The 19,605-nt window shown below is 39.1% G+C and overlaps 1 protein-coding gene across 2 annotated transcripts in view; it reads right to left on the bottom strand.

Moving 5' to 3' along the window:
• LOC145350944 (proteasome activator complex subunit 4-like) overlaps positions 1-19,605 on the bottom strand; it is a 156,884-nt gene that overhangs the window by 34,091 nt on the left and 103,188 nt on the right. For both annotated transcript variants that reach the window (XM_080200453.1, XM_080200454.1), the window contains 8 exons: positions 18,033-18,158; positions 13,636-13,788; positions 10,099-10,203; positions 8,384-8,475; positions 7,157-7,288; positions 4,426-4,634; positions 1,466-1,551; positions 3-131 (listed from right to left, as the gene is read on the bottom strand). In XM_080200453.1, coding sequence (XP_080056579.1) covers positions 3-131; positions 1,466-1,551; positions 4,426-4,634; positions 7,157-7,288; positions 8,384-8,475; positions 10,099-10,203; positions 13,636-13,788; positions 18,033-18,158 — 1,032 coding nt within the window. The remainder of the gene's footprint in view (positions 1-2; positions 132-1,465; positions 1,552-4,425; positions 4,635-7,156; positions 7,289-8,383; positions 8,476-10,098; positions 10,204-13,635; positions 13,789-18,032; positions 18,159-19,605) is intronic.

Here is a 19,605-nt window from a genome sequence, read left to right as displayed (position 1 = left end):
ACCTGCTTTATAACATCCAACACCATAAACACTTGCTGGGGATACAGCAATCCCTGAGACATGAGTGATAAACACATCTTTGCATCCCGTTTGAGTTCATCATAGCTCTCATCATTTTCCACAGGAGCAATCTAAATTTAAGAAAAAAGGAAATATAATTTACAGTCTCAATTTAACTATTCAAGTAAACATAACTTAGAATGTCAACTGGACAGATTAAACTTAGCAAGAAAAGTATCAAATCAAACTGATGCTTAATGGAAGGCTAATGCTTACCAGAGAACTCAATTTCCTCTGAATGAACGTGGGCATTTTTTTGTTTTTTTTAAAAGCACCACTTCATTGAAAACTTAAATGCTAAAACGCGATGGGAAATTAACCTTACAAGTGATTATGTTTACTTTGTGTTCCGTTGTGAATTGGTTGAAGCAACGAGGCAGTAAAATATCAGGCATGAACCTGAAGCAGAGGGAAATGACAGCAGTAGTTCAAGCATATGTCCAGATTTGTTTAATCAAACTGAAGTAGTTCATGCCAAATAAAGTGGTTCTGACAAGATTTGGAGCACTGGAATGCAGGCTGAGAAGATGATATTTCATTGCATTCAGTCTGGATTTGAACTAGAGTATAAAAGTTGGCGTATGATGTTGCAGCTATATAGAACGTTGGTTAGGCCACATTTGGAATACTGTGTCCAGTTCTGCTTGCCTCACTACCAGAAGGATGTGGAGGCTTTGGCGAGAGTGCAGAGAAGGTTCACCAGGAAGTTGGCTGGTATGGAGGGTCTTAGCTATGAGGAGAGATTGGATAGACTTGGGTTGTTCTCCCTGGAAAGACAGGGGATGAGGGGTGACCTAATAGAGGTGTATAAAATTATGAAGGGCATAGATAGGGTGAACAGTGGGAAACATTTTCCCAGGTCAGAGGTGATGAACACAAGGGGTCACAGGTTCAAGGTGAGGGGGACAAGGTTTAACACAGATGTCAGAGGATGTATTTTACACAGAGGGTGGTGGGGGCCTGGAATGCACTGCCAAGCAAGGTGGTAGAGGAGGACAGGCTGGAATCGTTTAAGACTTATCTGGATAGCCACATGAACAGACTGGGAATGGAGGGATACAAACGAATAGGCTAGTTGGAAGCATGAGCAGCACAGGCTTGGAGGGCCAAAGGGCCTGTTTCCTGTGCTGTCTTGTTCTTTGTGTACATTGGGAAAGGGCTGGATGGAGGTCACAGGCCAGTGGGGAAAAACAGATGAAATTTCTTGACTGGGCCTTGTGCAAATGGGGAAAAAAGGGCATTGCCAGAGAGTGGTCATCTGTTCTTTCACAGCAGAAACATGAAACTAAATAAATGTCAAATTAAATGTGATTTGTCCTGTATGGCATTAAAAGGTGGTTAAAACATGTTCTTAAATGTGTAGAGTAAGTTAGAACTTAATACAAACACTAAAACTACAACACACCTTGAATAAAAGTGGCATAAGATGGAGCTGCTCAGCAACTGCTGTAGAGAATGACCTTCCTGCACTTGCCATTAACCACTTCAGCACTGTGCAGAAAAACAAAGAACATTTTTAGTTAGAATATCAATATCTTCACTATTTTCATTGACATCTTAATTTTACATAACAAAATAATAAAAGAACTCCAACAAAACAAGTTTTTTGCATTCATCAGAATTAAGAACAAGCCTGTCCTGCTAAACAGTGCATTACAATATATCAAATAAAATATGTAATACAGTAACAAAATGCTTCACTACAAGAACTATTGAGATGATTTGTGTTTTCAAGTAATAGCATTTCATTAAGATTAAGCAGTATTATTTGTCAGCATAGCGATCAAACTATAAAAGCTAAAAGTAGTGAAAAGTTTTTGTTCAAAATAAATCAATCAATTTTAAATGCTAGGTGCCCTTGTACCCAACATGAAGTTTTTGGAATTCTAAGTGCAAATGTAGTTTTCACACCACTATAATTGTCAATTTTATTGAAGCACTATCATTGATCTTTGAAGTAAAACTATTACACATTTTATTGATATTGAAAGATAACTAGCCTCAGATGGAATATTTGTGATGTTGTTTACTTATTACTTTAAAAAACCCAAATAACTAGCTGGCTCATTCCCATCCAGATTCTTTCACTGCGATATTATGATTTTTTTTGTTCTACCTCCCTCACTAGATTTTGATTACTTGTCTAAGATACATTTATTTGCTTATCTTTCTGTCCTGGAAGCCTTCCTTTCATTCCTCACCATCTAGAGTGAACTTGTACTTCTTATAGAAATTATTGGTGCATTTTCGCTGAGGAGAATATTCCGCTTGCTCAACAAAGACAGGCAGAGAGATTTAGCGAAGAAATTCCAGAGTTTACAGCCCAGGAAGCTGAAGGCATGACTATCTACGTTGGAGCAATCAAAATCAAGATGCTGAAGATATTTCAACTGAAGAGGACAGTTGTCTCAAAAAGTTGTAGGACTGGAGGAGATTAGAGAGACAGGGAGGCAGTGGAGAATATTTAACGTCCAATTTTGTATAGTAATAGTACTGCAAAGCCTCAAGATATTTTACTGGAATTACGTTGGAATTCTCTACCTCAGGACCGTGGAAGCTCAACCATCTTCGAGAAAGAGATGATTAGATTCCTATATTTGATTTGATTTATTGTTGTCACATGTATTAACATACAGTGAAAAGTACTGTTTCTTGGGCGCTATACAGGCAAAGCATACTGATTATTAGAGAAGGAAACAAGAGAATGCAGAACGTAGTATTACATTCATAGCTAGGGTGTAGGGAAAGATCAACTGAATGCAAGGTAAGTCCATTCAAAAGTCTGACAGCAGCAGGGAAGAAGCTGTTCTTAAGTCAGTTGGTACATGACCTCAGACTCTTGTATCTTTTTCCCGACGGAAGAAGATGGAAGGGAAAATGTCTGAAGTGCATAGGGTCCCTAATTACGCTGGCTGTTTTGCCGATGCAGTGAGAAGTGTAGACAGAGTCAATGGATGGGAGGCTGGTTTGCGTGATGGATTGATACGTTAGATATCAAGGGATTTGGGGTTATAGTGGGAAAATGTCACTGATGTAAAAGATCATCAATAATCTAATTAATGGCAGCAATTAATGGTAGCAGAGTTCTAATGGAGGCAAAAAATGATGGCTTCTATTTGCTTAATTTAAGAAACATTAACTCATTTAATACAGTTTTACATCAAGGAGGGACTGAAGCTAAGGACAGAGAATGCAAACTGAGAAAAACTAATAGTGAAGAAGTATCAAGAAAGGTAAAGTGGAATGGCTGGTTGAGGAGGAGGAAGCGAACACGATGCTGAGAAAGAGCTCGGGTAAAAGCAAAATGCGGTGGATCGTGAAGAACTGAAATAAGAAGAGTTAACTCTGTTTTCCTCTCCACACATACTGCAAATCTGCCATGTCCTTCCATTACTTTCTGTTTGTATTGTAGCTAGAAGCAAAGGTTTGGGTGAAGCATTAAGATCCTTTGAAGCCGTGCGCATATGCAGCATACAGCAATCATGATAATACTGTGATGTTGTTTATAAACTGTCACCTTTAAGTTAACACATGTGCAACTGCACAGAAAGATCATCGGTGCACATTGAAATAAACAGGCCATGCTCAAGAAAGAAAATTTAGAGGGAGATTTTGTGCAGAGCAGCAGCCAAAACGTGTAGGCAAGAGGGTAGAGGGGAAGATTTTAAAGTTACATGGACCAGCATTAGCGATCTCGGATAGGAGCTGATATCGATGTTTCTGAAGCTTGTTTACTGTCTCTCTCAACATGATTCATTAACTGAGTTTAAGAACCAGGTAAGTTTATCAAATGGTCCTAAAGAAAGCACAGAGCTGTCACCTTAATATTTTAATGCACAATCAGATTTGTTGTTGGTGGCTATTAGCACTCCCAAGTGCAGATACGATAGACACGGGACATCACTTGTTAAAGTCAACCGTAGATCAGGCATAACATTATTGAATTTAAGTCGCATTACGTTTGACATCTTCCTGTCCATCTTCCGACATTATATAATGTTTAATGCAATGACAATTTAAAAGGTATAAATAAAGTGTCACAAATGCAACATACAGAAAAATTCCCCATTAACAGAAAATGAGTCACAATGTCGATAGCCTGTTTGTGGGGCATTGAAAGAACTCATTTGTTGTCTATAGAAGGGTTAGCCTTTGCAGACATCAACATGCACAGCTTCACCTTTGAAGAATACATTGTTTGCATATTGAATTCAGCTTACTATCCATAAACATTTCATTATCCAACTTAGGGTGCTTGAAAAGGGGCAGGCAAGGCTAACCAATTCTCTATCTTAGCAAGCTGACAATTCCAATTATACTTCAGACAATAAATTATTGATAGAAAGGAGACTGCCTCCTGCCTACCTGTTTTCAGAAGTTTAATAGCCTGGGTTCTTTCATCTTGTTCCCCAACACCATTTTCCTCAACAATGTGATTTTGTATCTCTTCATCAATTTCCATAAGTGGCTTAAGTTGCCCTAAGATACGATTGGTAAATTCAGAGACATGTGGTGACAGAGTTGGATTTGAATTTGGTAGGGTGATGTCTATCATGAATAGATACGTTAGAACGCTATGGAGAGAATATTTGAGAAGTAAAATTAATAAAGGAATAATGTGTAACAAAATTGCTACAAAATATAGGCATCATAACAAAACTCTTGAACTTCAGTGGTATTTAACAAATTAAAGGATTTTGGAATTACTAATAAAGAACAAATGGGAATACAAATTTGTTTGGTTGTTTATCAAAAACAAAACATATGTTTCAACACTGATCCATATTGGTAGCAGTGATTGAAATTTATTCAGCATATGCACAACTTGACATGTTGCAATATTTGATCAGTGGTTTACAATATACAGAGTTACATTACCATATTTATGCCTTCGGTAAAAGTTGTGGTACCAAATTCCTGCATTCCCTGGTTCAATCCCTTGACTTGCCCTTTCAGTGACTCAAAGTCTCTTACATCTTTTTTGGACTGCTTTACATAACCCTTTCTATAATGTGTAAACCATTAAATTTTGCTAGGCCAATCATTAACTTGCAAAATTCATTTGTGGGACATGGGCATCGCTGGCTGGCCAGCATTTACTGGCGTTCCCTAGTTGCCCTTCAGAAGCGGGTGATGAACTGCCTTCTTAAATCACTGCAGTCCACGTGCTATGGGTGACCCGCAATGCCATTAGGAAGGGAATTCCAGGATGTTGACCCAGCAGCTGCGAAGGAATGGCGATATATTTCCAAGTCAGGATGGTGAGTGGCTTTGAGGCAATTTGCAGGTGGTGGTGTTCCCATGTATCTACTGCCCTTTCCTTTTTCGGTGGAAGTGATCATGGGTTTGGAAAGTGCTGTCTAAGGATCTTTGGTAAATTGCTGCATATCGATATCTTATAAATAGTACATACTCCAGTTACTGCGTTGGAGGTGGAGGGAATGGATGTGTGTGGAGAGCATGTACACAAGGCCCTGGCTTTGCTCAAAGCCCCTATGTTTTCTGATAGCTAAATTTAGTGCAAATGTAGCAGTGGACATCTTTTACACTAGTCTTTCCAGTCCAATGATTCCGGCTAGATGGCCTCCGTCAACCTCTCTGAGCAGGACACCAGCCTGCCCCATATCACATTTCAAGTCTACTTGTCCATAGGAATAACGGTGATTCTGCTTGCTATTCTGTTCTTCTATTTTTACTGTTCTCCAATCTTAACTAACAATACTATTCACTACATTTTTCACCACCCCGGTTTTCCTAATGTTACCTATAACAAAGGCAAAATAACACAAATATATGTGTATACATATTATTGAGATTAGACAGTAGCTGTATTCTGATAGATTTTCTAAATACATCCTCATCAGCAACCATATGTTCCTCAATAAATTTATCTAATTTGATAAACTGAGACATTTTATAGACATAGGGATCAAAAGATTTAATGCTAAATCTTTGGTCTGAAATTGATTAGGTGGTATTATCCAGGATTGCAGTTGGAATTTTACAAATTAGTTCAGTGCCTCTAAACTATTCAATGGGGGTTGGAGTGTACAGCCCCACTGTTGATTATAATCCAAGGATTTATGTTAGAATGTCGCATAAGTCGTGATAAGGAAAGAAAGAAAAACAAAAGGAGAGAGCAAAAAGGGAGGGAAAAAGGAAAGTGCAAAATAAAGTGAAGACAAGAGGAGAGGGAAAGGAAAGGAGAAGAAAAAGACTGTTGTTTTCAAAATTAATTCTTGACATACGAGAAACACTGGCATTTATTGCCTATTGATAGTTGAGCTGAGAAATAGTGGGTCTACCTGCATTTTGAAGTTAATAAATGCATTGCTTGGCCACTTTAGGAAGCAGTTAAGAGACAATTGCCAAGAATGACAGGTTTCCTTTTCTAAGGGGCATCAGTAAATCAGTAGAATTTTCAACATTTGCACAGTCACTTTTACTGACATCAGTGATTTGTTAAAACTCAAATTAAGTTCTTAAACTATTAACCTTCTCGTGACAATGAATAATACCATGGACATCTGTAAATAAATGCTTATTAAAATTATTACACTAGCAACATTTTGCTAGCATCACAGTGCTATCAACAATTACAAGGGCTTCATTTTAAAATGATCATTGTAAATTCTGAACTGAAGACATTCTGGTCATGTGGTGGTACAATGGTTAACACTGCTGCCTCACAGCGCCAGGGATCCGGGTTCAACTCCTGGCTTGGATGACTATTGTGTAGAGTTTTCATGTTTTTCCACTGTCTGCATGAGTTTTCCCTGGGTGCTCCAGTTTCTTCCTACAGTCTGAAAAATGTGGTTAGATGTATTGGCCAGGCTGAATTCGCCATCAGCGTAGGGGATTTTCACAGCAACTTCATTGCAGTGTCAGTGTCAATGTAAGCCTACTTGTGATGTGAATAAATAAGTAAAGATGGCTGTAGGATTCACGATACCTCTTAAACCTGTACAATTTAATACTCAAATGTAGATTGAGGAAAAAATAAATCATATCCACAATTGTGTATAAATACACCATTAGCAATAAGATATTAAAATGTTTTCAAATCCTACCAAGTAAAATTTTGATAAGCACTCACCTTCCTATTCTTTCTCGCACATTTTTATAAACCTGTGTGAGTTTGGGCTCAAGGTATTGAAGGAGTCTATGCATCAGTTCGGGTACTCGCCATTCTTGCTGTGCCAAGCCACCCTGTAAAACGTATAATCGGCTAACAACAAAACAAAGAATATGAATTGGTAAATTATTGTTTTCACTTCTTGAAGATCGATGAAAGTGAACCCATAACATTTTCTTTAAGATCACCATTACAGCATTATCATCCTCATTCCTTGATTGTTGTCCATCTTCGAAATGCATCATAGATTCATACAGTATTAAAGGAGTCCATTTAGCCCATCATGTTTACATTCACGCTTAAAAATAGCTACTCAATATGTCCCGTTATTCTGCTCATTCCCAATAACAGAATCCCTACGTGCGAAGGAGGCCATTCAGCCCATTGAGTCTGTACCACCTCTCTGACAGAGCATCTTATCCAGGCCCACTCCCTGCCCTATTCCCTCAACCCCAAGAATTTATCCTACTAATTGGATGGCCAATCCATCTCACCTGCACATCTTTAGACCGTGGAGGAAACATAGAACATTACAGAACCCTTTGGCCCTCTATGTTGCACCAATCTGTGAAACCAATCTAAAGCCCATCTAACCTACACTATTCCAATATCATCCACATGTTTATCCAATGACTATTTAAATGCCCTTAATGTTGGCCAGTCCACTACTGTTGCAGGCAGGGCATTCCATGTCCTTACTACTCTGAGTAAAGAAACTACCTCTGACATCTGTCCTACTTCTATCACCCCTCAATTTAAAGCTATGTCCCCTCATGCTAGCTATCACCATCTGAGGAATGTTCAATTGTGCCCACCCCCTGCAGTTTCCTTCCATATCCTATTCATCCTAAATCTCACCTAATCACATCATAATTTCCTTTCCCCCAGCTATAACTCTTGCCCTGCGGTATATACCTATCCCTTCCCATCCCTAAAGTAAACGTAACCAAAGTGTGGTCACTATCCCAAAGTGAGCACCTACCTCCAAATCTAAAATTGGAGCACCTGGAGGAAATCCACGCAAACACGGGGAGAATGTGCAAATTTTACACAGTCACTCAAGGCTGGAATCTGAAGCAGCAGTGCTAGCCACTGTGCCAATCTGCTGCTCATAATAAGAATTTAAGCCCTTTTTTTAAAAACTCAAATTCTCTTCTCCCCTCAAAAATGGATTTTTAAATCACCTACCATGCATCTGCGAATGATCCTCCTTCTCCACTCAACGGGGCCTCCATCAGCAATTCAAAAAGCCAATGGAGTTTCCGAGGGTCTCTACTCTCCTGTGAGAATAAAAAAATGTCTTTATGATTCAATTCTCCTGTTCTCTTTCTTTTGATCTATTTATAGTATACCTGAAATATTGCATGAGAAAGTAATACAGTTGTTAATCTTACATGTGTTATTCTAACTTGAATGAGAAAGGAATGGATGGTCTTTAAGTACCAGGGTGAAGGAGAGTTATATGGTGCATAAACACTGCATCAGGTAAATAATTTGTCCATTTTATTTGCACTGGAATGAACAGATTGTGTCTGCATTGTAATTCAATGTATGGATTTGCTGATCTGTACATAATTTCACTTAGTCTGTATGTCATTTCTTCTCATTAGAACTATTTTTAAATGATAAATTTAATGGAAGTTTTAATGGAAGTAATTTGAAGGAGGATGGATATACATTCTGGAGGAGCATGAATTATAGAAAGTGAAAATAAGACGCTATAAAGAGAACACCTTGTGTTTAGCACATCAGTGCAAATAGACTGATTTTAAATAATATTGATATATCATATTTTTGGAAGGCTAAAAATAATCACTTTCCCAACACTGCCCCATTCCAATCAAAATGTCAAGGCAAGATTAGATTGCTTTCTAGAATGGAATATCTGGAATGTTAAAATCCAAAATAATTCCATATTTTAAACCTCATGGCGTGGAAATATTCTGTTCACTTTACTAATTAAGAGAAAACACAAAAATAATTATAATGCTTTATCACAGCCTATTACAGATACATATAATTTTGACTTTGCTTTTGAACAGCACTTTGCTGAATGCATGCACAAGACAAAAAGTAGCCAGGAATCATACTTTCAGATTGGCTCAATAGTAGCAATATTGCCTTAGAGTCAGAAGGCTTTACACATTCAAGGACCATCCCTGGACTCTAGCTCATAATCTAAGTAGGGCAATGCTAATCCTTCAGATTAGATGTTAAATTACAATGATTTATTTGTCCAGGTGAATGTACTAGATACCTTGATACTTCTTAATCAACATTCATCTCTCAAACATCACCAAATGGGAATGGCCAATGATTTATCTCACATTGTTTGTGAAAGCTCACCGTGTGTTTGATTTGCTGCCCAATTTTCTAACAACCACCAATGATTATATTTCAAAAATCATTCATTGGCTGTGAAATACTTGTTTTCTGAGGATTGAAAGACACTAAAAAACCCATTTTCTCTTCTCAACTAATTCATGTCAAATAATTTCTTTGCAAATTACAGACTTTGATAATGTATTTTGATTTCAAAACTATTCCCTCAAACTGCAAACCCATATAGAAACTTCCACTTTGTCAAAATATCACTTATATTTAAATTTGCTTTGAATATTTGCATAAAGCACACACACTGTTATTTCATGGTTACAAAGTCTCAGCAATTACAGTGTAAAGGCAATATGTTTCTAAATGGGACTTTTTCATTCAGAATCAACCATGTGAACATGCAGAAATTTAGTCCAGGTAGTTGCATTTTAGAACTGCGTTATTATCTAGTTAATTTATTTGACATTTTCATGAAGATTTTACAGCAAATTAAAACAAAGGCAAATGTTAAATTTAAATATACGCAAGCCTTACGCAGTTCAGATAAATATATTATCCACTTTACTTACACAAGCCGTGGCAATGCATGTTCCCCAGTCACTGTATGTCTCCACTGTGATGTTGGACAAGGCAATTCTCAGAAGGGGACAGAGAATTTTCCACAGCTGCTCCACCTAGTTCAAGGGGCCAAACATAATATAAAAACCATAAGCCTACATTCCAACAACAGGAATATTGCCAATTAAGACTGGATGGCATAAAAATTAATAAAATTCCAGTTCCATCCTTAGCTACAACACTCCCACACTTAACCAGCCCATACTTAAATAGGAAAAAAGTGCATTCTCTCTTGAAAGTGACATTTGTTGATTACAAATGTGTCACATGTTGAACACAGATGTCATTTTGAGCAGAAACAGAATTCAGTTAGTTTATTATCTCACATATTTAACTGAAAACTTGTTTATTGAAACAAGTTTGCCTTGAAATACAAAAGTGAATTTGTAAGTATCAAGGATGAGAGTGGCCAAAGGCAAAAGGCTGTAACTTCTGAACTCTGGGGCAGTGTAATCAGAGTCTACCCCAAAGATGCATTAGGGAACACCCCACCAAAAAGTTCCCAGATAAGGCTTCCACAGCAATTATACAAAGTTCAAATTTACTTTGGGCAATTGCCCTGTACTGGGAACCATCCAAAAAGGTGATTTAAATTGCTTCAGACGGTTCCAACTGACCCAACAATCCTCGCCCTCCTCCCCCCATTCCCAGACCCAACCCAACCCACCAAACCCAACTCTCAACCCACCATCCCAACCCAGCTCCTCTTACCAGGATGTTGCCTGGCATGGAAGGACTGAGTTACGAGGAAAGGTTAGAGAAACTGGGACTCTTCTCCTTGGAAAGACGGAGATTAAGGAGGGACATGATAGAGGTACATAAAATACTGAAGGGAATAGATAGAGTCAATAGTGGTAGGCTGTTCCCTAGATTGGGGACAATTACGAGAGGTCAGGATCTAAGGATGAGGGGGGAGAAGTATAATTTGGATATGAGAGGAAGGTTCTTCACGCAGAGGGTCGTGGGGGTATGGAATGCACTACCAAGTAGGGTGGTGGAGGCAGGCACGTTGGACTTGTTTAAGGTTTACTTAGATAGACACATGAGCGAAACAAGGATGGAGAGTTATAGTAGAGGGTATTAAATAGGGTCAGAGCCTCGGGACGACACCGGAAATGTAGAATTACATGTTAACGTTTTTGTCTTTTTATTCCGCAGGTGTCGGTCCACCTTGTTGTCAAACAAGGGGCATGCACACGGTGGGCCGTGCGTGGGCTGCTCTTGGAGGTTCCGGGACTGGCCTAGTACTTCGTGTCGGTGCGTGTGCTTAATCCTGGACCAGTAGATGGGCGCCGCAACAGCTCAGTGACTATCACTGCTCGCTGTGCAGATACATGGATTTGGGCTTGTGTCTGTGGGAGTTTGCGCATTCTCCCTGTGGTTGCGTGGGTTTCCTCCAGGCGCTCCGGTTTCCTCCCACACCCCAGAGATGTGCTCTTAGGCTGATTGGTAAACCAAATTGACACTATTCTCCCCTGAATCTGGCTAAATTAGGGGATCCACTCACATACACACAGGGCAGGGTAGGTGTAGGAGGATGCGGCGGTGCGGGCTCATTGGGCCGAAGGGCCTGTTTCCCGTGCTGGGTTGTTCTTTGTTCTTACCCCCACCTGCAGACCCAAACCCATTCTCTTTCCCTCTGCCCCACACCATCTCAACCCAAATCTCCCCACTTCCACAACGCTAAACCCGACCTGACACCAGCATACCCCCCTGCCCATCTCAAAACCTGGTCTGACTCTACCTGCACATATTACAGTGCACAAGGCAAGGTATTTTACAAACAACTTCACATCAAAATAGAAATCAGCGAAGTCTTGTGCAATATTCATATCTGACTGTGTTCCACTTGAGGATAACTAGATGGTCCATGCTAAATAGTTTGAACAGCTACTTAATGACTACTGCAGTTGTTAGTGATTTAATCACTGGATTTGTTCATCTATTAATTACCACAGGAATATTTGGACTGACAAACCTTTGAACCTCATTTGACACACCAGGAATTGCATCATGAGCTGAAAGCAGTTGGGATCATTTTAGTATTCTAAATGTAACAGTCGCCTGATTTGGTCAGGAACCTTACTTTCCAGTTTCCTCATTGGAAAGGAAAAAATATGAACCCAGCTGATGTATCAGCCATACCCAAGTGATGAGTACAGTAACTGGTCTTACAACACCAAGTTAAAGTCCAACAGGTTTATTTGGTATCACGAGCTTGTAGATTGATTACCTGTTATAACTCACTTTCCAACCATTATCTTGTAACTGAGATTGTGTACATATATGCCCTGTTTGTGCACTGAACTCTTCACTCACCTGATGAAGGGGCAATGCTCTGAAAGCTTGTGCTACCAAGCAAACCTGTTGGACTTTAACCTGGTGTTATGAGACTACTTACTCTGCCTACCCCAGCCCAACGCCGGCATCTCCACATCAAGTGACGAAAGCAGGAGAGTGCAGAACAATGATTCAACAAGTCAAAAACTATAGCACAGCACAAAACAACATTCTCCCCCCCTCCCCCACACCCCCCCTCCCCCCCGCCCCCGATAGCTTACCTGATAAAAGCAACACATAACTGAATCATCTGGCCAAAGGGGACCCTAACTTTTACCTGCCCATTTGAACAGAGGCTAGTCCCAAAGGGTGACATGCTAACATTGATATGTTAGTCCTTTGTGCTCAGTTTTGGGAGGTAGGCAGAATCAGCCAATCATGAACACTGTCTGTTTATTCACTGCAGGAAAGTAGATGTGATCCTGTGAAAGCACGATACCACTGGATTGCTCTACAAACAAAACTCTCCTCACACAAAGCAAGAAAGAAAGGAGGGACTGGGGAAATGGCACATTCAATTTGGCCAGTGAATTTTGTTGCTTCATCGTTGTCCAAAGCAGCCAATCACACGTAAGCAGAACAAAACGCATCCTCGTGGTGTACAAGTGAAGTGAAACAATGGACTATGGACAGGAGGTGGCAGAGGTCAGGAAAACATTTCAAGTGGTTGAATTCCATAATCAAAAATAATTTTACCGAATTTTCATCCCTGACGTACAGTGCAAATCACATCAATTGCTTAAGCCAACTATTGAATATAATCAAATCCATACAAAGCATTCAACCCAAAATTCAGGAAAATTGTGTTAGCACTGAACACCTAAAAGCAGTAGAGATTGCAGTTTTCTTTTCAAGCAGCAGAAGCCAGTTTGGACAGTTGGAATGGCAGCCAGGAGAATATAAAAGCAGTTCAATTGTTATTATAAAATGTACATTCAATACTGCCTAAGGTTTATCATTTATCTAAAATGGGTGTGAACATGAGCTTCATTGAAGATTCAGGCCAGAGTATTAAGAAGTTGATTAAAACAAAATAAACCATTCCTACTACCCAATCTCAAATGATAAATACTGTCAATTCTGCTAAAACATAAATATTCACCTCACTTCAAACTCAGCTGTGTAGAGAATAAAACCGATGGTATTACCTCTTCATACCTCCAGTGCTTACAACCTCGGATTAATCCGGCAATGATTTCAGCTACGCAGCGCTGAGCACTTTCATGAGAATCCGAGACAAGACGTTCCATATGTGGCTTTAACACTGGTAAAAAGGCCACATCAAAGTTTCTGAACAAACCCTACCATGGAAGAAAGGAACATAAACAGACGTCTAATGTTCAAAACTTGACACTAAACTGTTCAAATACATATTTTTCGCTTTTATTTCATGCAGTGAATTCAAAGCAAGCTTTGAGACAAATACAGCAAAATGTGAAAGTGCATAGAACAAAGTCCTTTATTTCATTTCTCCCCTCACTCCTCACCCAGCCACAATCAACAAACTTACAGCTTGTTCAAAAAGTGCATGAGTCAATAAAGATCAGGAATTCAACTCAATTTGCTGGTTGAAAATCCAGAACCTGCTGGACTGAACTGAACTGATTAAAATTTTAAATCCATTCAACTGATATTTTTTAAAAAATAACTTCTCGGAAATTGTAGAAAATGGATTTTATTCACGGGTTAATTCTTTAGTTCAAACTTTGAAACAAAGAAGCTTTATGGTTCTTAGATAAATAGTTAATTCTTCCTCTGATATTTGGATATAGTTCCACGGGGGCATGATAGCCCTCAAGCTCCTCATCAAAAGATACATGTTTTAAGCAAGAGTCTGGACATTTTGAATTAATGGATGTTTTGATATATGGGGCATGTTACAAGTGGGAAAAGGCAGCCTGGCCATAGAAATGCTGCCTCAGTCTTGAAAGAATAATTAGATAAAAGCCAACTAAAGTACAACAAATAGTCTTAGCATATCAATAGCACAAATCTAAGAAGGTACAGTTCACTAATATGACAACAAGGGGAACAGGTTGTTGAATGTGGATTTTTTTTTTCCTGGCTTGTTACAATCCCCATTGAACTGATAACTTATAAAAAATAATTTGGACTTCCAGTTAATAGCTTAACAGATGACAAGATTCCATGTTTTAAGACATTTACTGAAACAAAGTTGCCACAGGCTAAACACTTTTTTGTAGGCAACTTGTACTTATACTGTGGGCCGGCACAGTAGCATTCTAATTGGCACTGCTGCCTATTAGCCAGGGACCAGGGTTTGATTCCCAGCTTGGGTCACTTTCTGTGTGGAGTTTGCACATTCTCCCCATGTCTATGTGTGTCTCCTCCCACAGTCTGAAAGATGTGCCAGTTAGCTGCATTGATGTGAACAGGCACCGGAATGTAGCAACTAGGGGAATTTCACAGTAACTTCATTGCTGTGTTAATATAAGCCTTACTTGTGACTAATCATTAAAAACTTCAGACTTTAAAGCACAGAGTGGAATGGAATACATCAGCTTTTTAACACAACCAAATAAACAACTTCACAGAAATCCGTTATCCTATTCTTTAATTAGAAATTCAGTTCTCCCAAAATCAGTTCAAAGTGATTCTTAACTTCAGACGGTCTACTCCTGTTCTTTTCCTTTCTCAGCTGAGTAACTTCTAACACCCAGAATTGTCCATCACGGTCAGAGTATTACTGGAGATTCTCCCTCTAGCACAATATAGACAATCTCACAGCTTTGTTCTAAGTCTTCATAATCTGGCCTTTTCAATCTGAGCAAACATGGTGAACCGTAGAGATGTTTGGCCATAGTCATGCTTACTGTCCCTGCCAGATTCTGGCACACTAACTTGTCTGTGATTTCAGTGACGTTTCTGGAAAATGGTTGCATGTTCAAATCACATCAGGTTCACCAGGGGCAGCATGGTGGCATAGTGGTTAGCACTGCTGCTTCACAGCAGTGAGGATCTGGGTTCAATTCTGGCCTCAAGTCACTGCCTGTGTTGAGTTTACACATTCTCCCCGTGTCTGCATGGGTTTTCTCTGGGTGCTCCGGTTTCCTCCCACAGTCCAAAGATGTGCAAGTTAGGTTGATTGGCCACAATTAATTGCTTCTTAGTGTCAAGGGATTAACAGGTAAATATGTGGGATTAAGGAAACAGGGCCTGGGTGGGATTGTGGTCAGTGCAGATATAACGGGCCGAGAGGCTTCCTTCTGCATTACAGGGATTTTATGAAAGCCGGTAACTCAATATCACAATGGCTTCCTCTGTAACCAGCCCATCTCAAAGCCCATCACTATGGTAATGTAAATCATATGGGCTTTGTTACCAGGCAGAAATGCTGATGAACTATTCTTTACACCCCAACTTTATTTTGTCATGAAATTAAATGGACAGTTTAAAGTACAGCTGTTCCCAACCTGATATTCCCAGCACTTCTCTGGACTTTAGAAACTCTCAGCCTATCTGCTGTTAATATACAGGCTGCGTCTGGTCTCCAGGCGTAATCATCTTGCACCTTCTTTACAATAGAACAATATGGGCCTTTTTAATCTCTAGCAATCAGAACATCCAGACTTACTGTCAGGCAGACTTCTGAATTGATCACATGACCCTCTGCATTTTGCCTTGAATTTAAAACACAAAAGTCATAACGTCCAAGCTTCAGGGCATTGTGTCGGACGGGCACCCCAAAGATGGGGTGGGTGGTGGATGGAGGAAAGAGGGAAGAGTCCCCCTTGCCTCTAAATTTTCCCACAAAAGAATTGCATGGTAATTGCCCAGGAAGTTCGAACACCTGGTGAGCAATTGTCCTGCACTGGGAATCATCTGTAAAATAGGGGCCTGGCTTACCGACCTTGGACTGGACTGTCGTAGCGTGTAGGCCCCGGGAATGCAGAGCACTAACTGCACTACACAAATTTGCTTGGCCTGGATCAGGTCGGGCGAGACAGGATTATCTGAATTTCTGGGTATTACAAATGATGTGGCAATTTGACTCAACTGAAGTTATAGCCCATAATAATCTCATCAACCTGGTAATTGTAAAAAGTTTAAACTTAAAATGTAACAGAATTGGTTCAAAAATGGGAACAAATGATCTGAATTTATTAATTGAAAAGGAGGGTGGGGGAAAAAAAAATCAGTTTTCAAATTATGAAGCTATTGGAGCTAGAATTAGTGCTGAAGCAGAAGAGATAGCACAGTGAAGTAAATGTAATAAAGATTCCTACTTCATAGTTAAAGTCATTAACATACAGAATATACTGCCACCTAGTGCAGTGAACACCTGCAGGCAAAGCATAAAACAATAATGGGTGTATTCTAGTCTCAACAAGAATAATGACGGATTTATGCAACAGCAAATGGAACATTAGATGTGAATAAGATATGCATTTAGATGACAAAGCAGAAAAACACCTTGCATCATGATTTTCATTTCACAATAGGGAGCATGCACCACACACTGATATTAAGTCAGGCTGGTGTGTATAAATAGTATTTATAAAGCTGTCACATGTAGTAACATTCCTATATTTATCGAATACTGACGTTTGGATTTGCCACCTGTGGATGATTTTGTTTTGGCAGAGATGTTCCTGCAACTGGGATTTCTGCCCCCTCAAAGGTTTGTTTCCCTGCTCACTTTGTCTTATGTGGTTTAGACAGAGTTGATGAGGAAAAAGAATTCTAAAACTGGAAATTGCTTTCCTAATCTAAAAATACATAGCTAATTATGACCAGGACAAATCCTGATGACAGGTCAATAACCTAACCATACTACAAGTAATTTAAAAAAATTGTCTGAATGATTTCTAACGTAATTGTTTTTGCATGCAAATTATCAGTTTTTAAAATATTAAATAGCAAAGAGGAAAATAAACAGGAATTAGCCACAACTTAGTGGTAGTTCTCTCGCTGCTAGGTCAGAAGATCATGAACTCTCAAGCCCCACTTAAACACATAATCTAAGTGAAAGTTTCAATCCAATACCGTGAAAACAAAGAAATGTCAGATTTGATGCCTTTTGGATAAGATATTAAACCAAGCTCCCATCAGCCTCAAGATGCTTGTAAAAGATTCTGTGGCACTACTTGAAAAACAACCAAAAGGTTCTCCTCGTATCCTAGCGAACAATTACTGCTGAACTTGCACCCAAAATGGATGATTCTAATACTGCTTTTAAATGACCTTGCTGTACATAAATTGGTTACCGTGTTTCATAATTTACAATAATGACTAGATTTCAAAAGAGCTTCACTGGTTGTCAAGTACTTTGCAGATCCTCAGGGTGAGAAAGGTGTTAAGGTGAAAATTCTTTGCAAGTAAATCAGCAAGCCAATTGAAAAAGGCTCTCAGGAATACATTTGTAAAGTAGGTTTAACAAGATATAGTTGGAGGCAGCTACAACAACGACTGATGTCTCAAAAATCTAAGCCTGGTCAGTGACTGGGAGTCATTCATTTCAAAATTAGATACTAGTTAATAATTAATATTAGCTTATTAATATTAAAAGCATTAGACTGTGTACCTTGAATAGGCAAAACCTGCGCGGATTGAATTTGTCCTTTCCCTTTCGGTCTTCCAGGGATAAGAACTTAATTAATTGCTCCATAAATTGTGGGTCAGAAAAGCGATCATAAATTATTTGCTCTGCCTGCAAAGAAACATATTTAAAAGTTATTAGTTGTGCCTGTGCAGGACACAGGCAAATCACAGTAAAAGACACTAAACTATATTTAATTAACATGCAATTAATGATTTTGCCTCTGTAAAAAATCTTCAAAGAAGGTGCTTGGTATTGACAACATTTTAACTGTATTCTACTAGAGCTTTCGTAACCACAGCATCAGTACCAGTCTCACAAACAGTGCATGCAGATATATCACATGGAAAATTCTGAATACACTGCTTTTAAAATCAATCCAGTAAGCCTATTCTGTATTATTTGAGTGAAGATCAAGGGGATGTATGTTGCCATATTCTCAACTCAAAAGAAAATATTAAAAATGGCAGGTGAAGAAAGGGAGGAAGTAGTATTTTAATGTAATGAAGTAAAGTAGGGATCAGGATACTTCTCAGTATTAGATGACATTTCCAGAGAATGCAGAAATTTTTAAACACTTATCTATTAATGTTGACATGGATAGCAATGCAGTATTTAAATTTACATTGCTAAATGCTTCCTGATTGGCAATCCAGGAATAAAACAAGGATGCTTTGTCCTACTGCTATAGAGTTGCTTGCTGATATAATCATTCTAAAAGTTAGTCAAGCATTTTTTCTCTGGCTTTCAGAACTGATTTAACAAGTCTCTTGAAAACCATCAGTAAGGCAGCAAAACAATTTACTCCAGAAGCACTTGGAGCTCTTGAATGAGTTTCATTTTTAGCAACATAGGAATTAATAGGAAGAATGTATACCTCCTTTTTACTGTGGCTTTAAAATAAAATATAAAATTCATAAAATAACTTAATGCAACAACATGGGCAAAAATCTGCTCAGGCCCCTTAATGGCACTATAGGTGTTGATAGTGGATGAAGACATGACCCAAATTGGCAGCCCTACAGACAAAAATCACTCTTCAGACTTCAGCTAAGGGTGCAGAATGTAGTGTTACAGCCATAGCTAGGGTATAGAGAAAGATCAACTTACTGTGAAGTAGGTCCATTCAAAAGTCTGATGGCAGCAGGGAAGAAGCTATTCCCAAGTCAGTTGGTACATGGTGTCAGGCTTTTGTATCTTTTTCTCAACGGAAGAAGAAGGTGGAAGAGAGCATGTCTGGTGTGTGTGAGGTGCTTGATTATGCTGGGTAATTTTCCAAGGCAGGAGGAAGTGTAGACAAAGTCTACACTTGGGAGGCTAGTTTGCATTATGGATTGGGTTATGGTCGCAACACTTTAAAGTTTCTTGCAGTCTTGGTCGGAGCAGCAGACATATCAAGCTGTGATACATCTGGAAAGAATGCTTTCTATGGTGCATCTGCAAAAATTGGAGTCATAATGGACATGCTGAATTTCCTTAGTCTCCTGAGAAAGTACAGGCTTTAGTAGGCTTTCTTAACTAAAATGTCGGCGCGGAGGGACCAAGGCAGGCTGTTGGT

The sequence above is a fragment of the Carcharhinus amblyrhynchos genome, chromosome 12, assembly GCF_965287045.1.
Source record: "Carcharhinus amblyrhynchos chromosome 12, sCarAmb.v2.hapA, whole genome shotgun sequence".
Classification (NCBI taxonomy): domain Eukaryota; kingdom Metazoa; phylum Chordata; class Chondrichthyes; order Carcharhiniformes; family Carcharhinidae; genus Carcharhinus; species Carcharhinus amblyrhynchos.
Note: the sequence above shows the minus strand (reverse complement) of the source record. Positions and strands in the feature narration are given on the sequence as shown.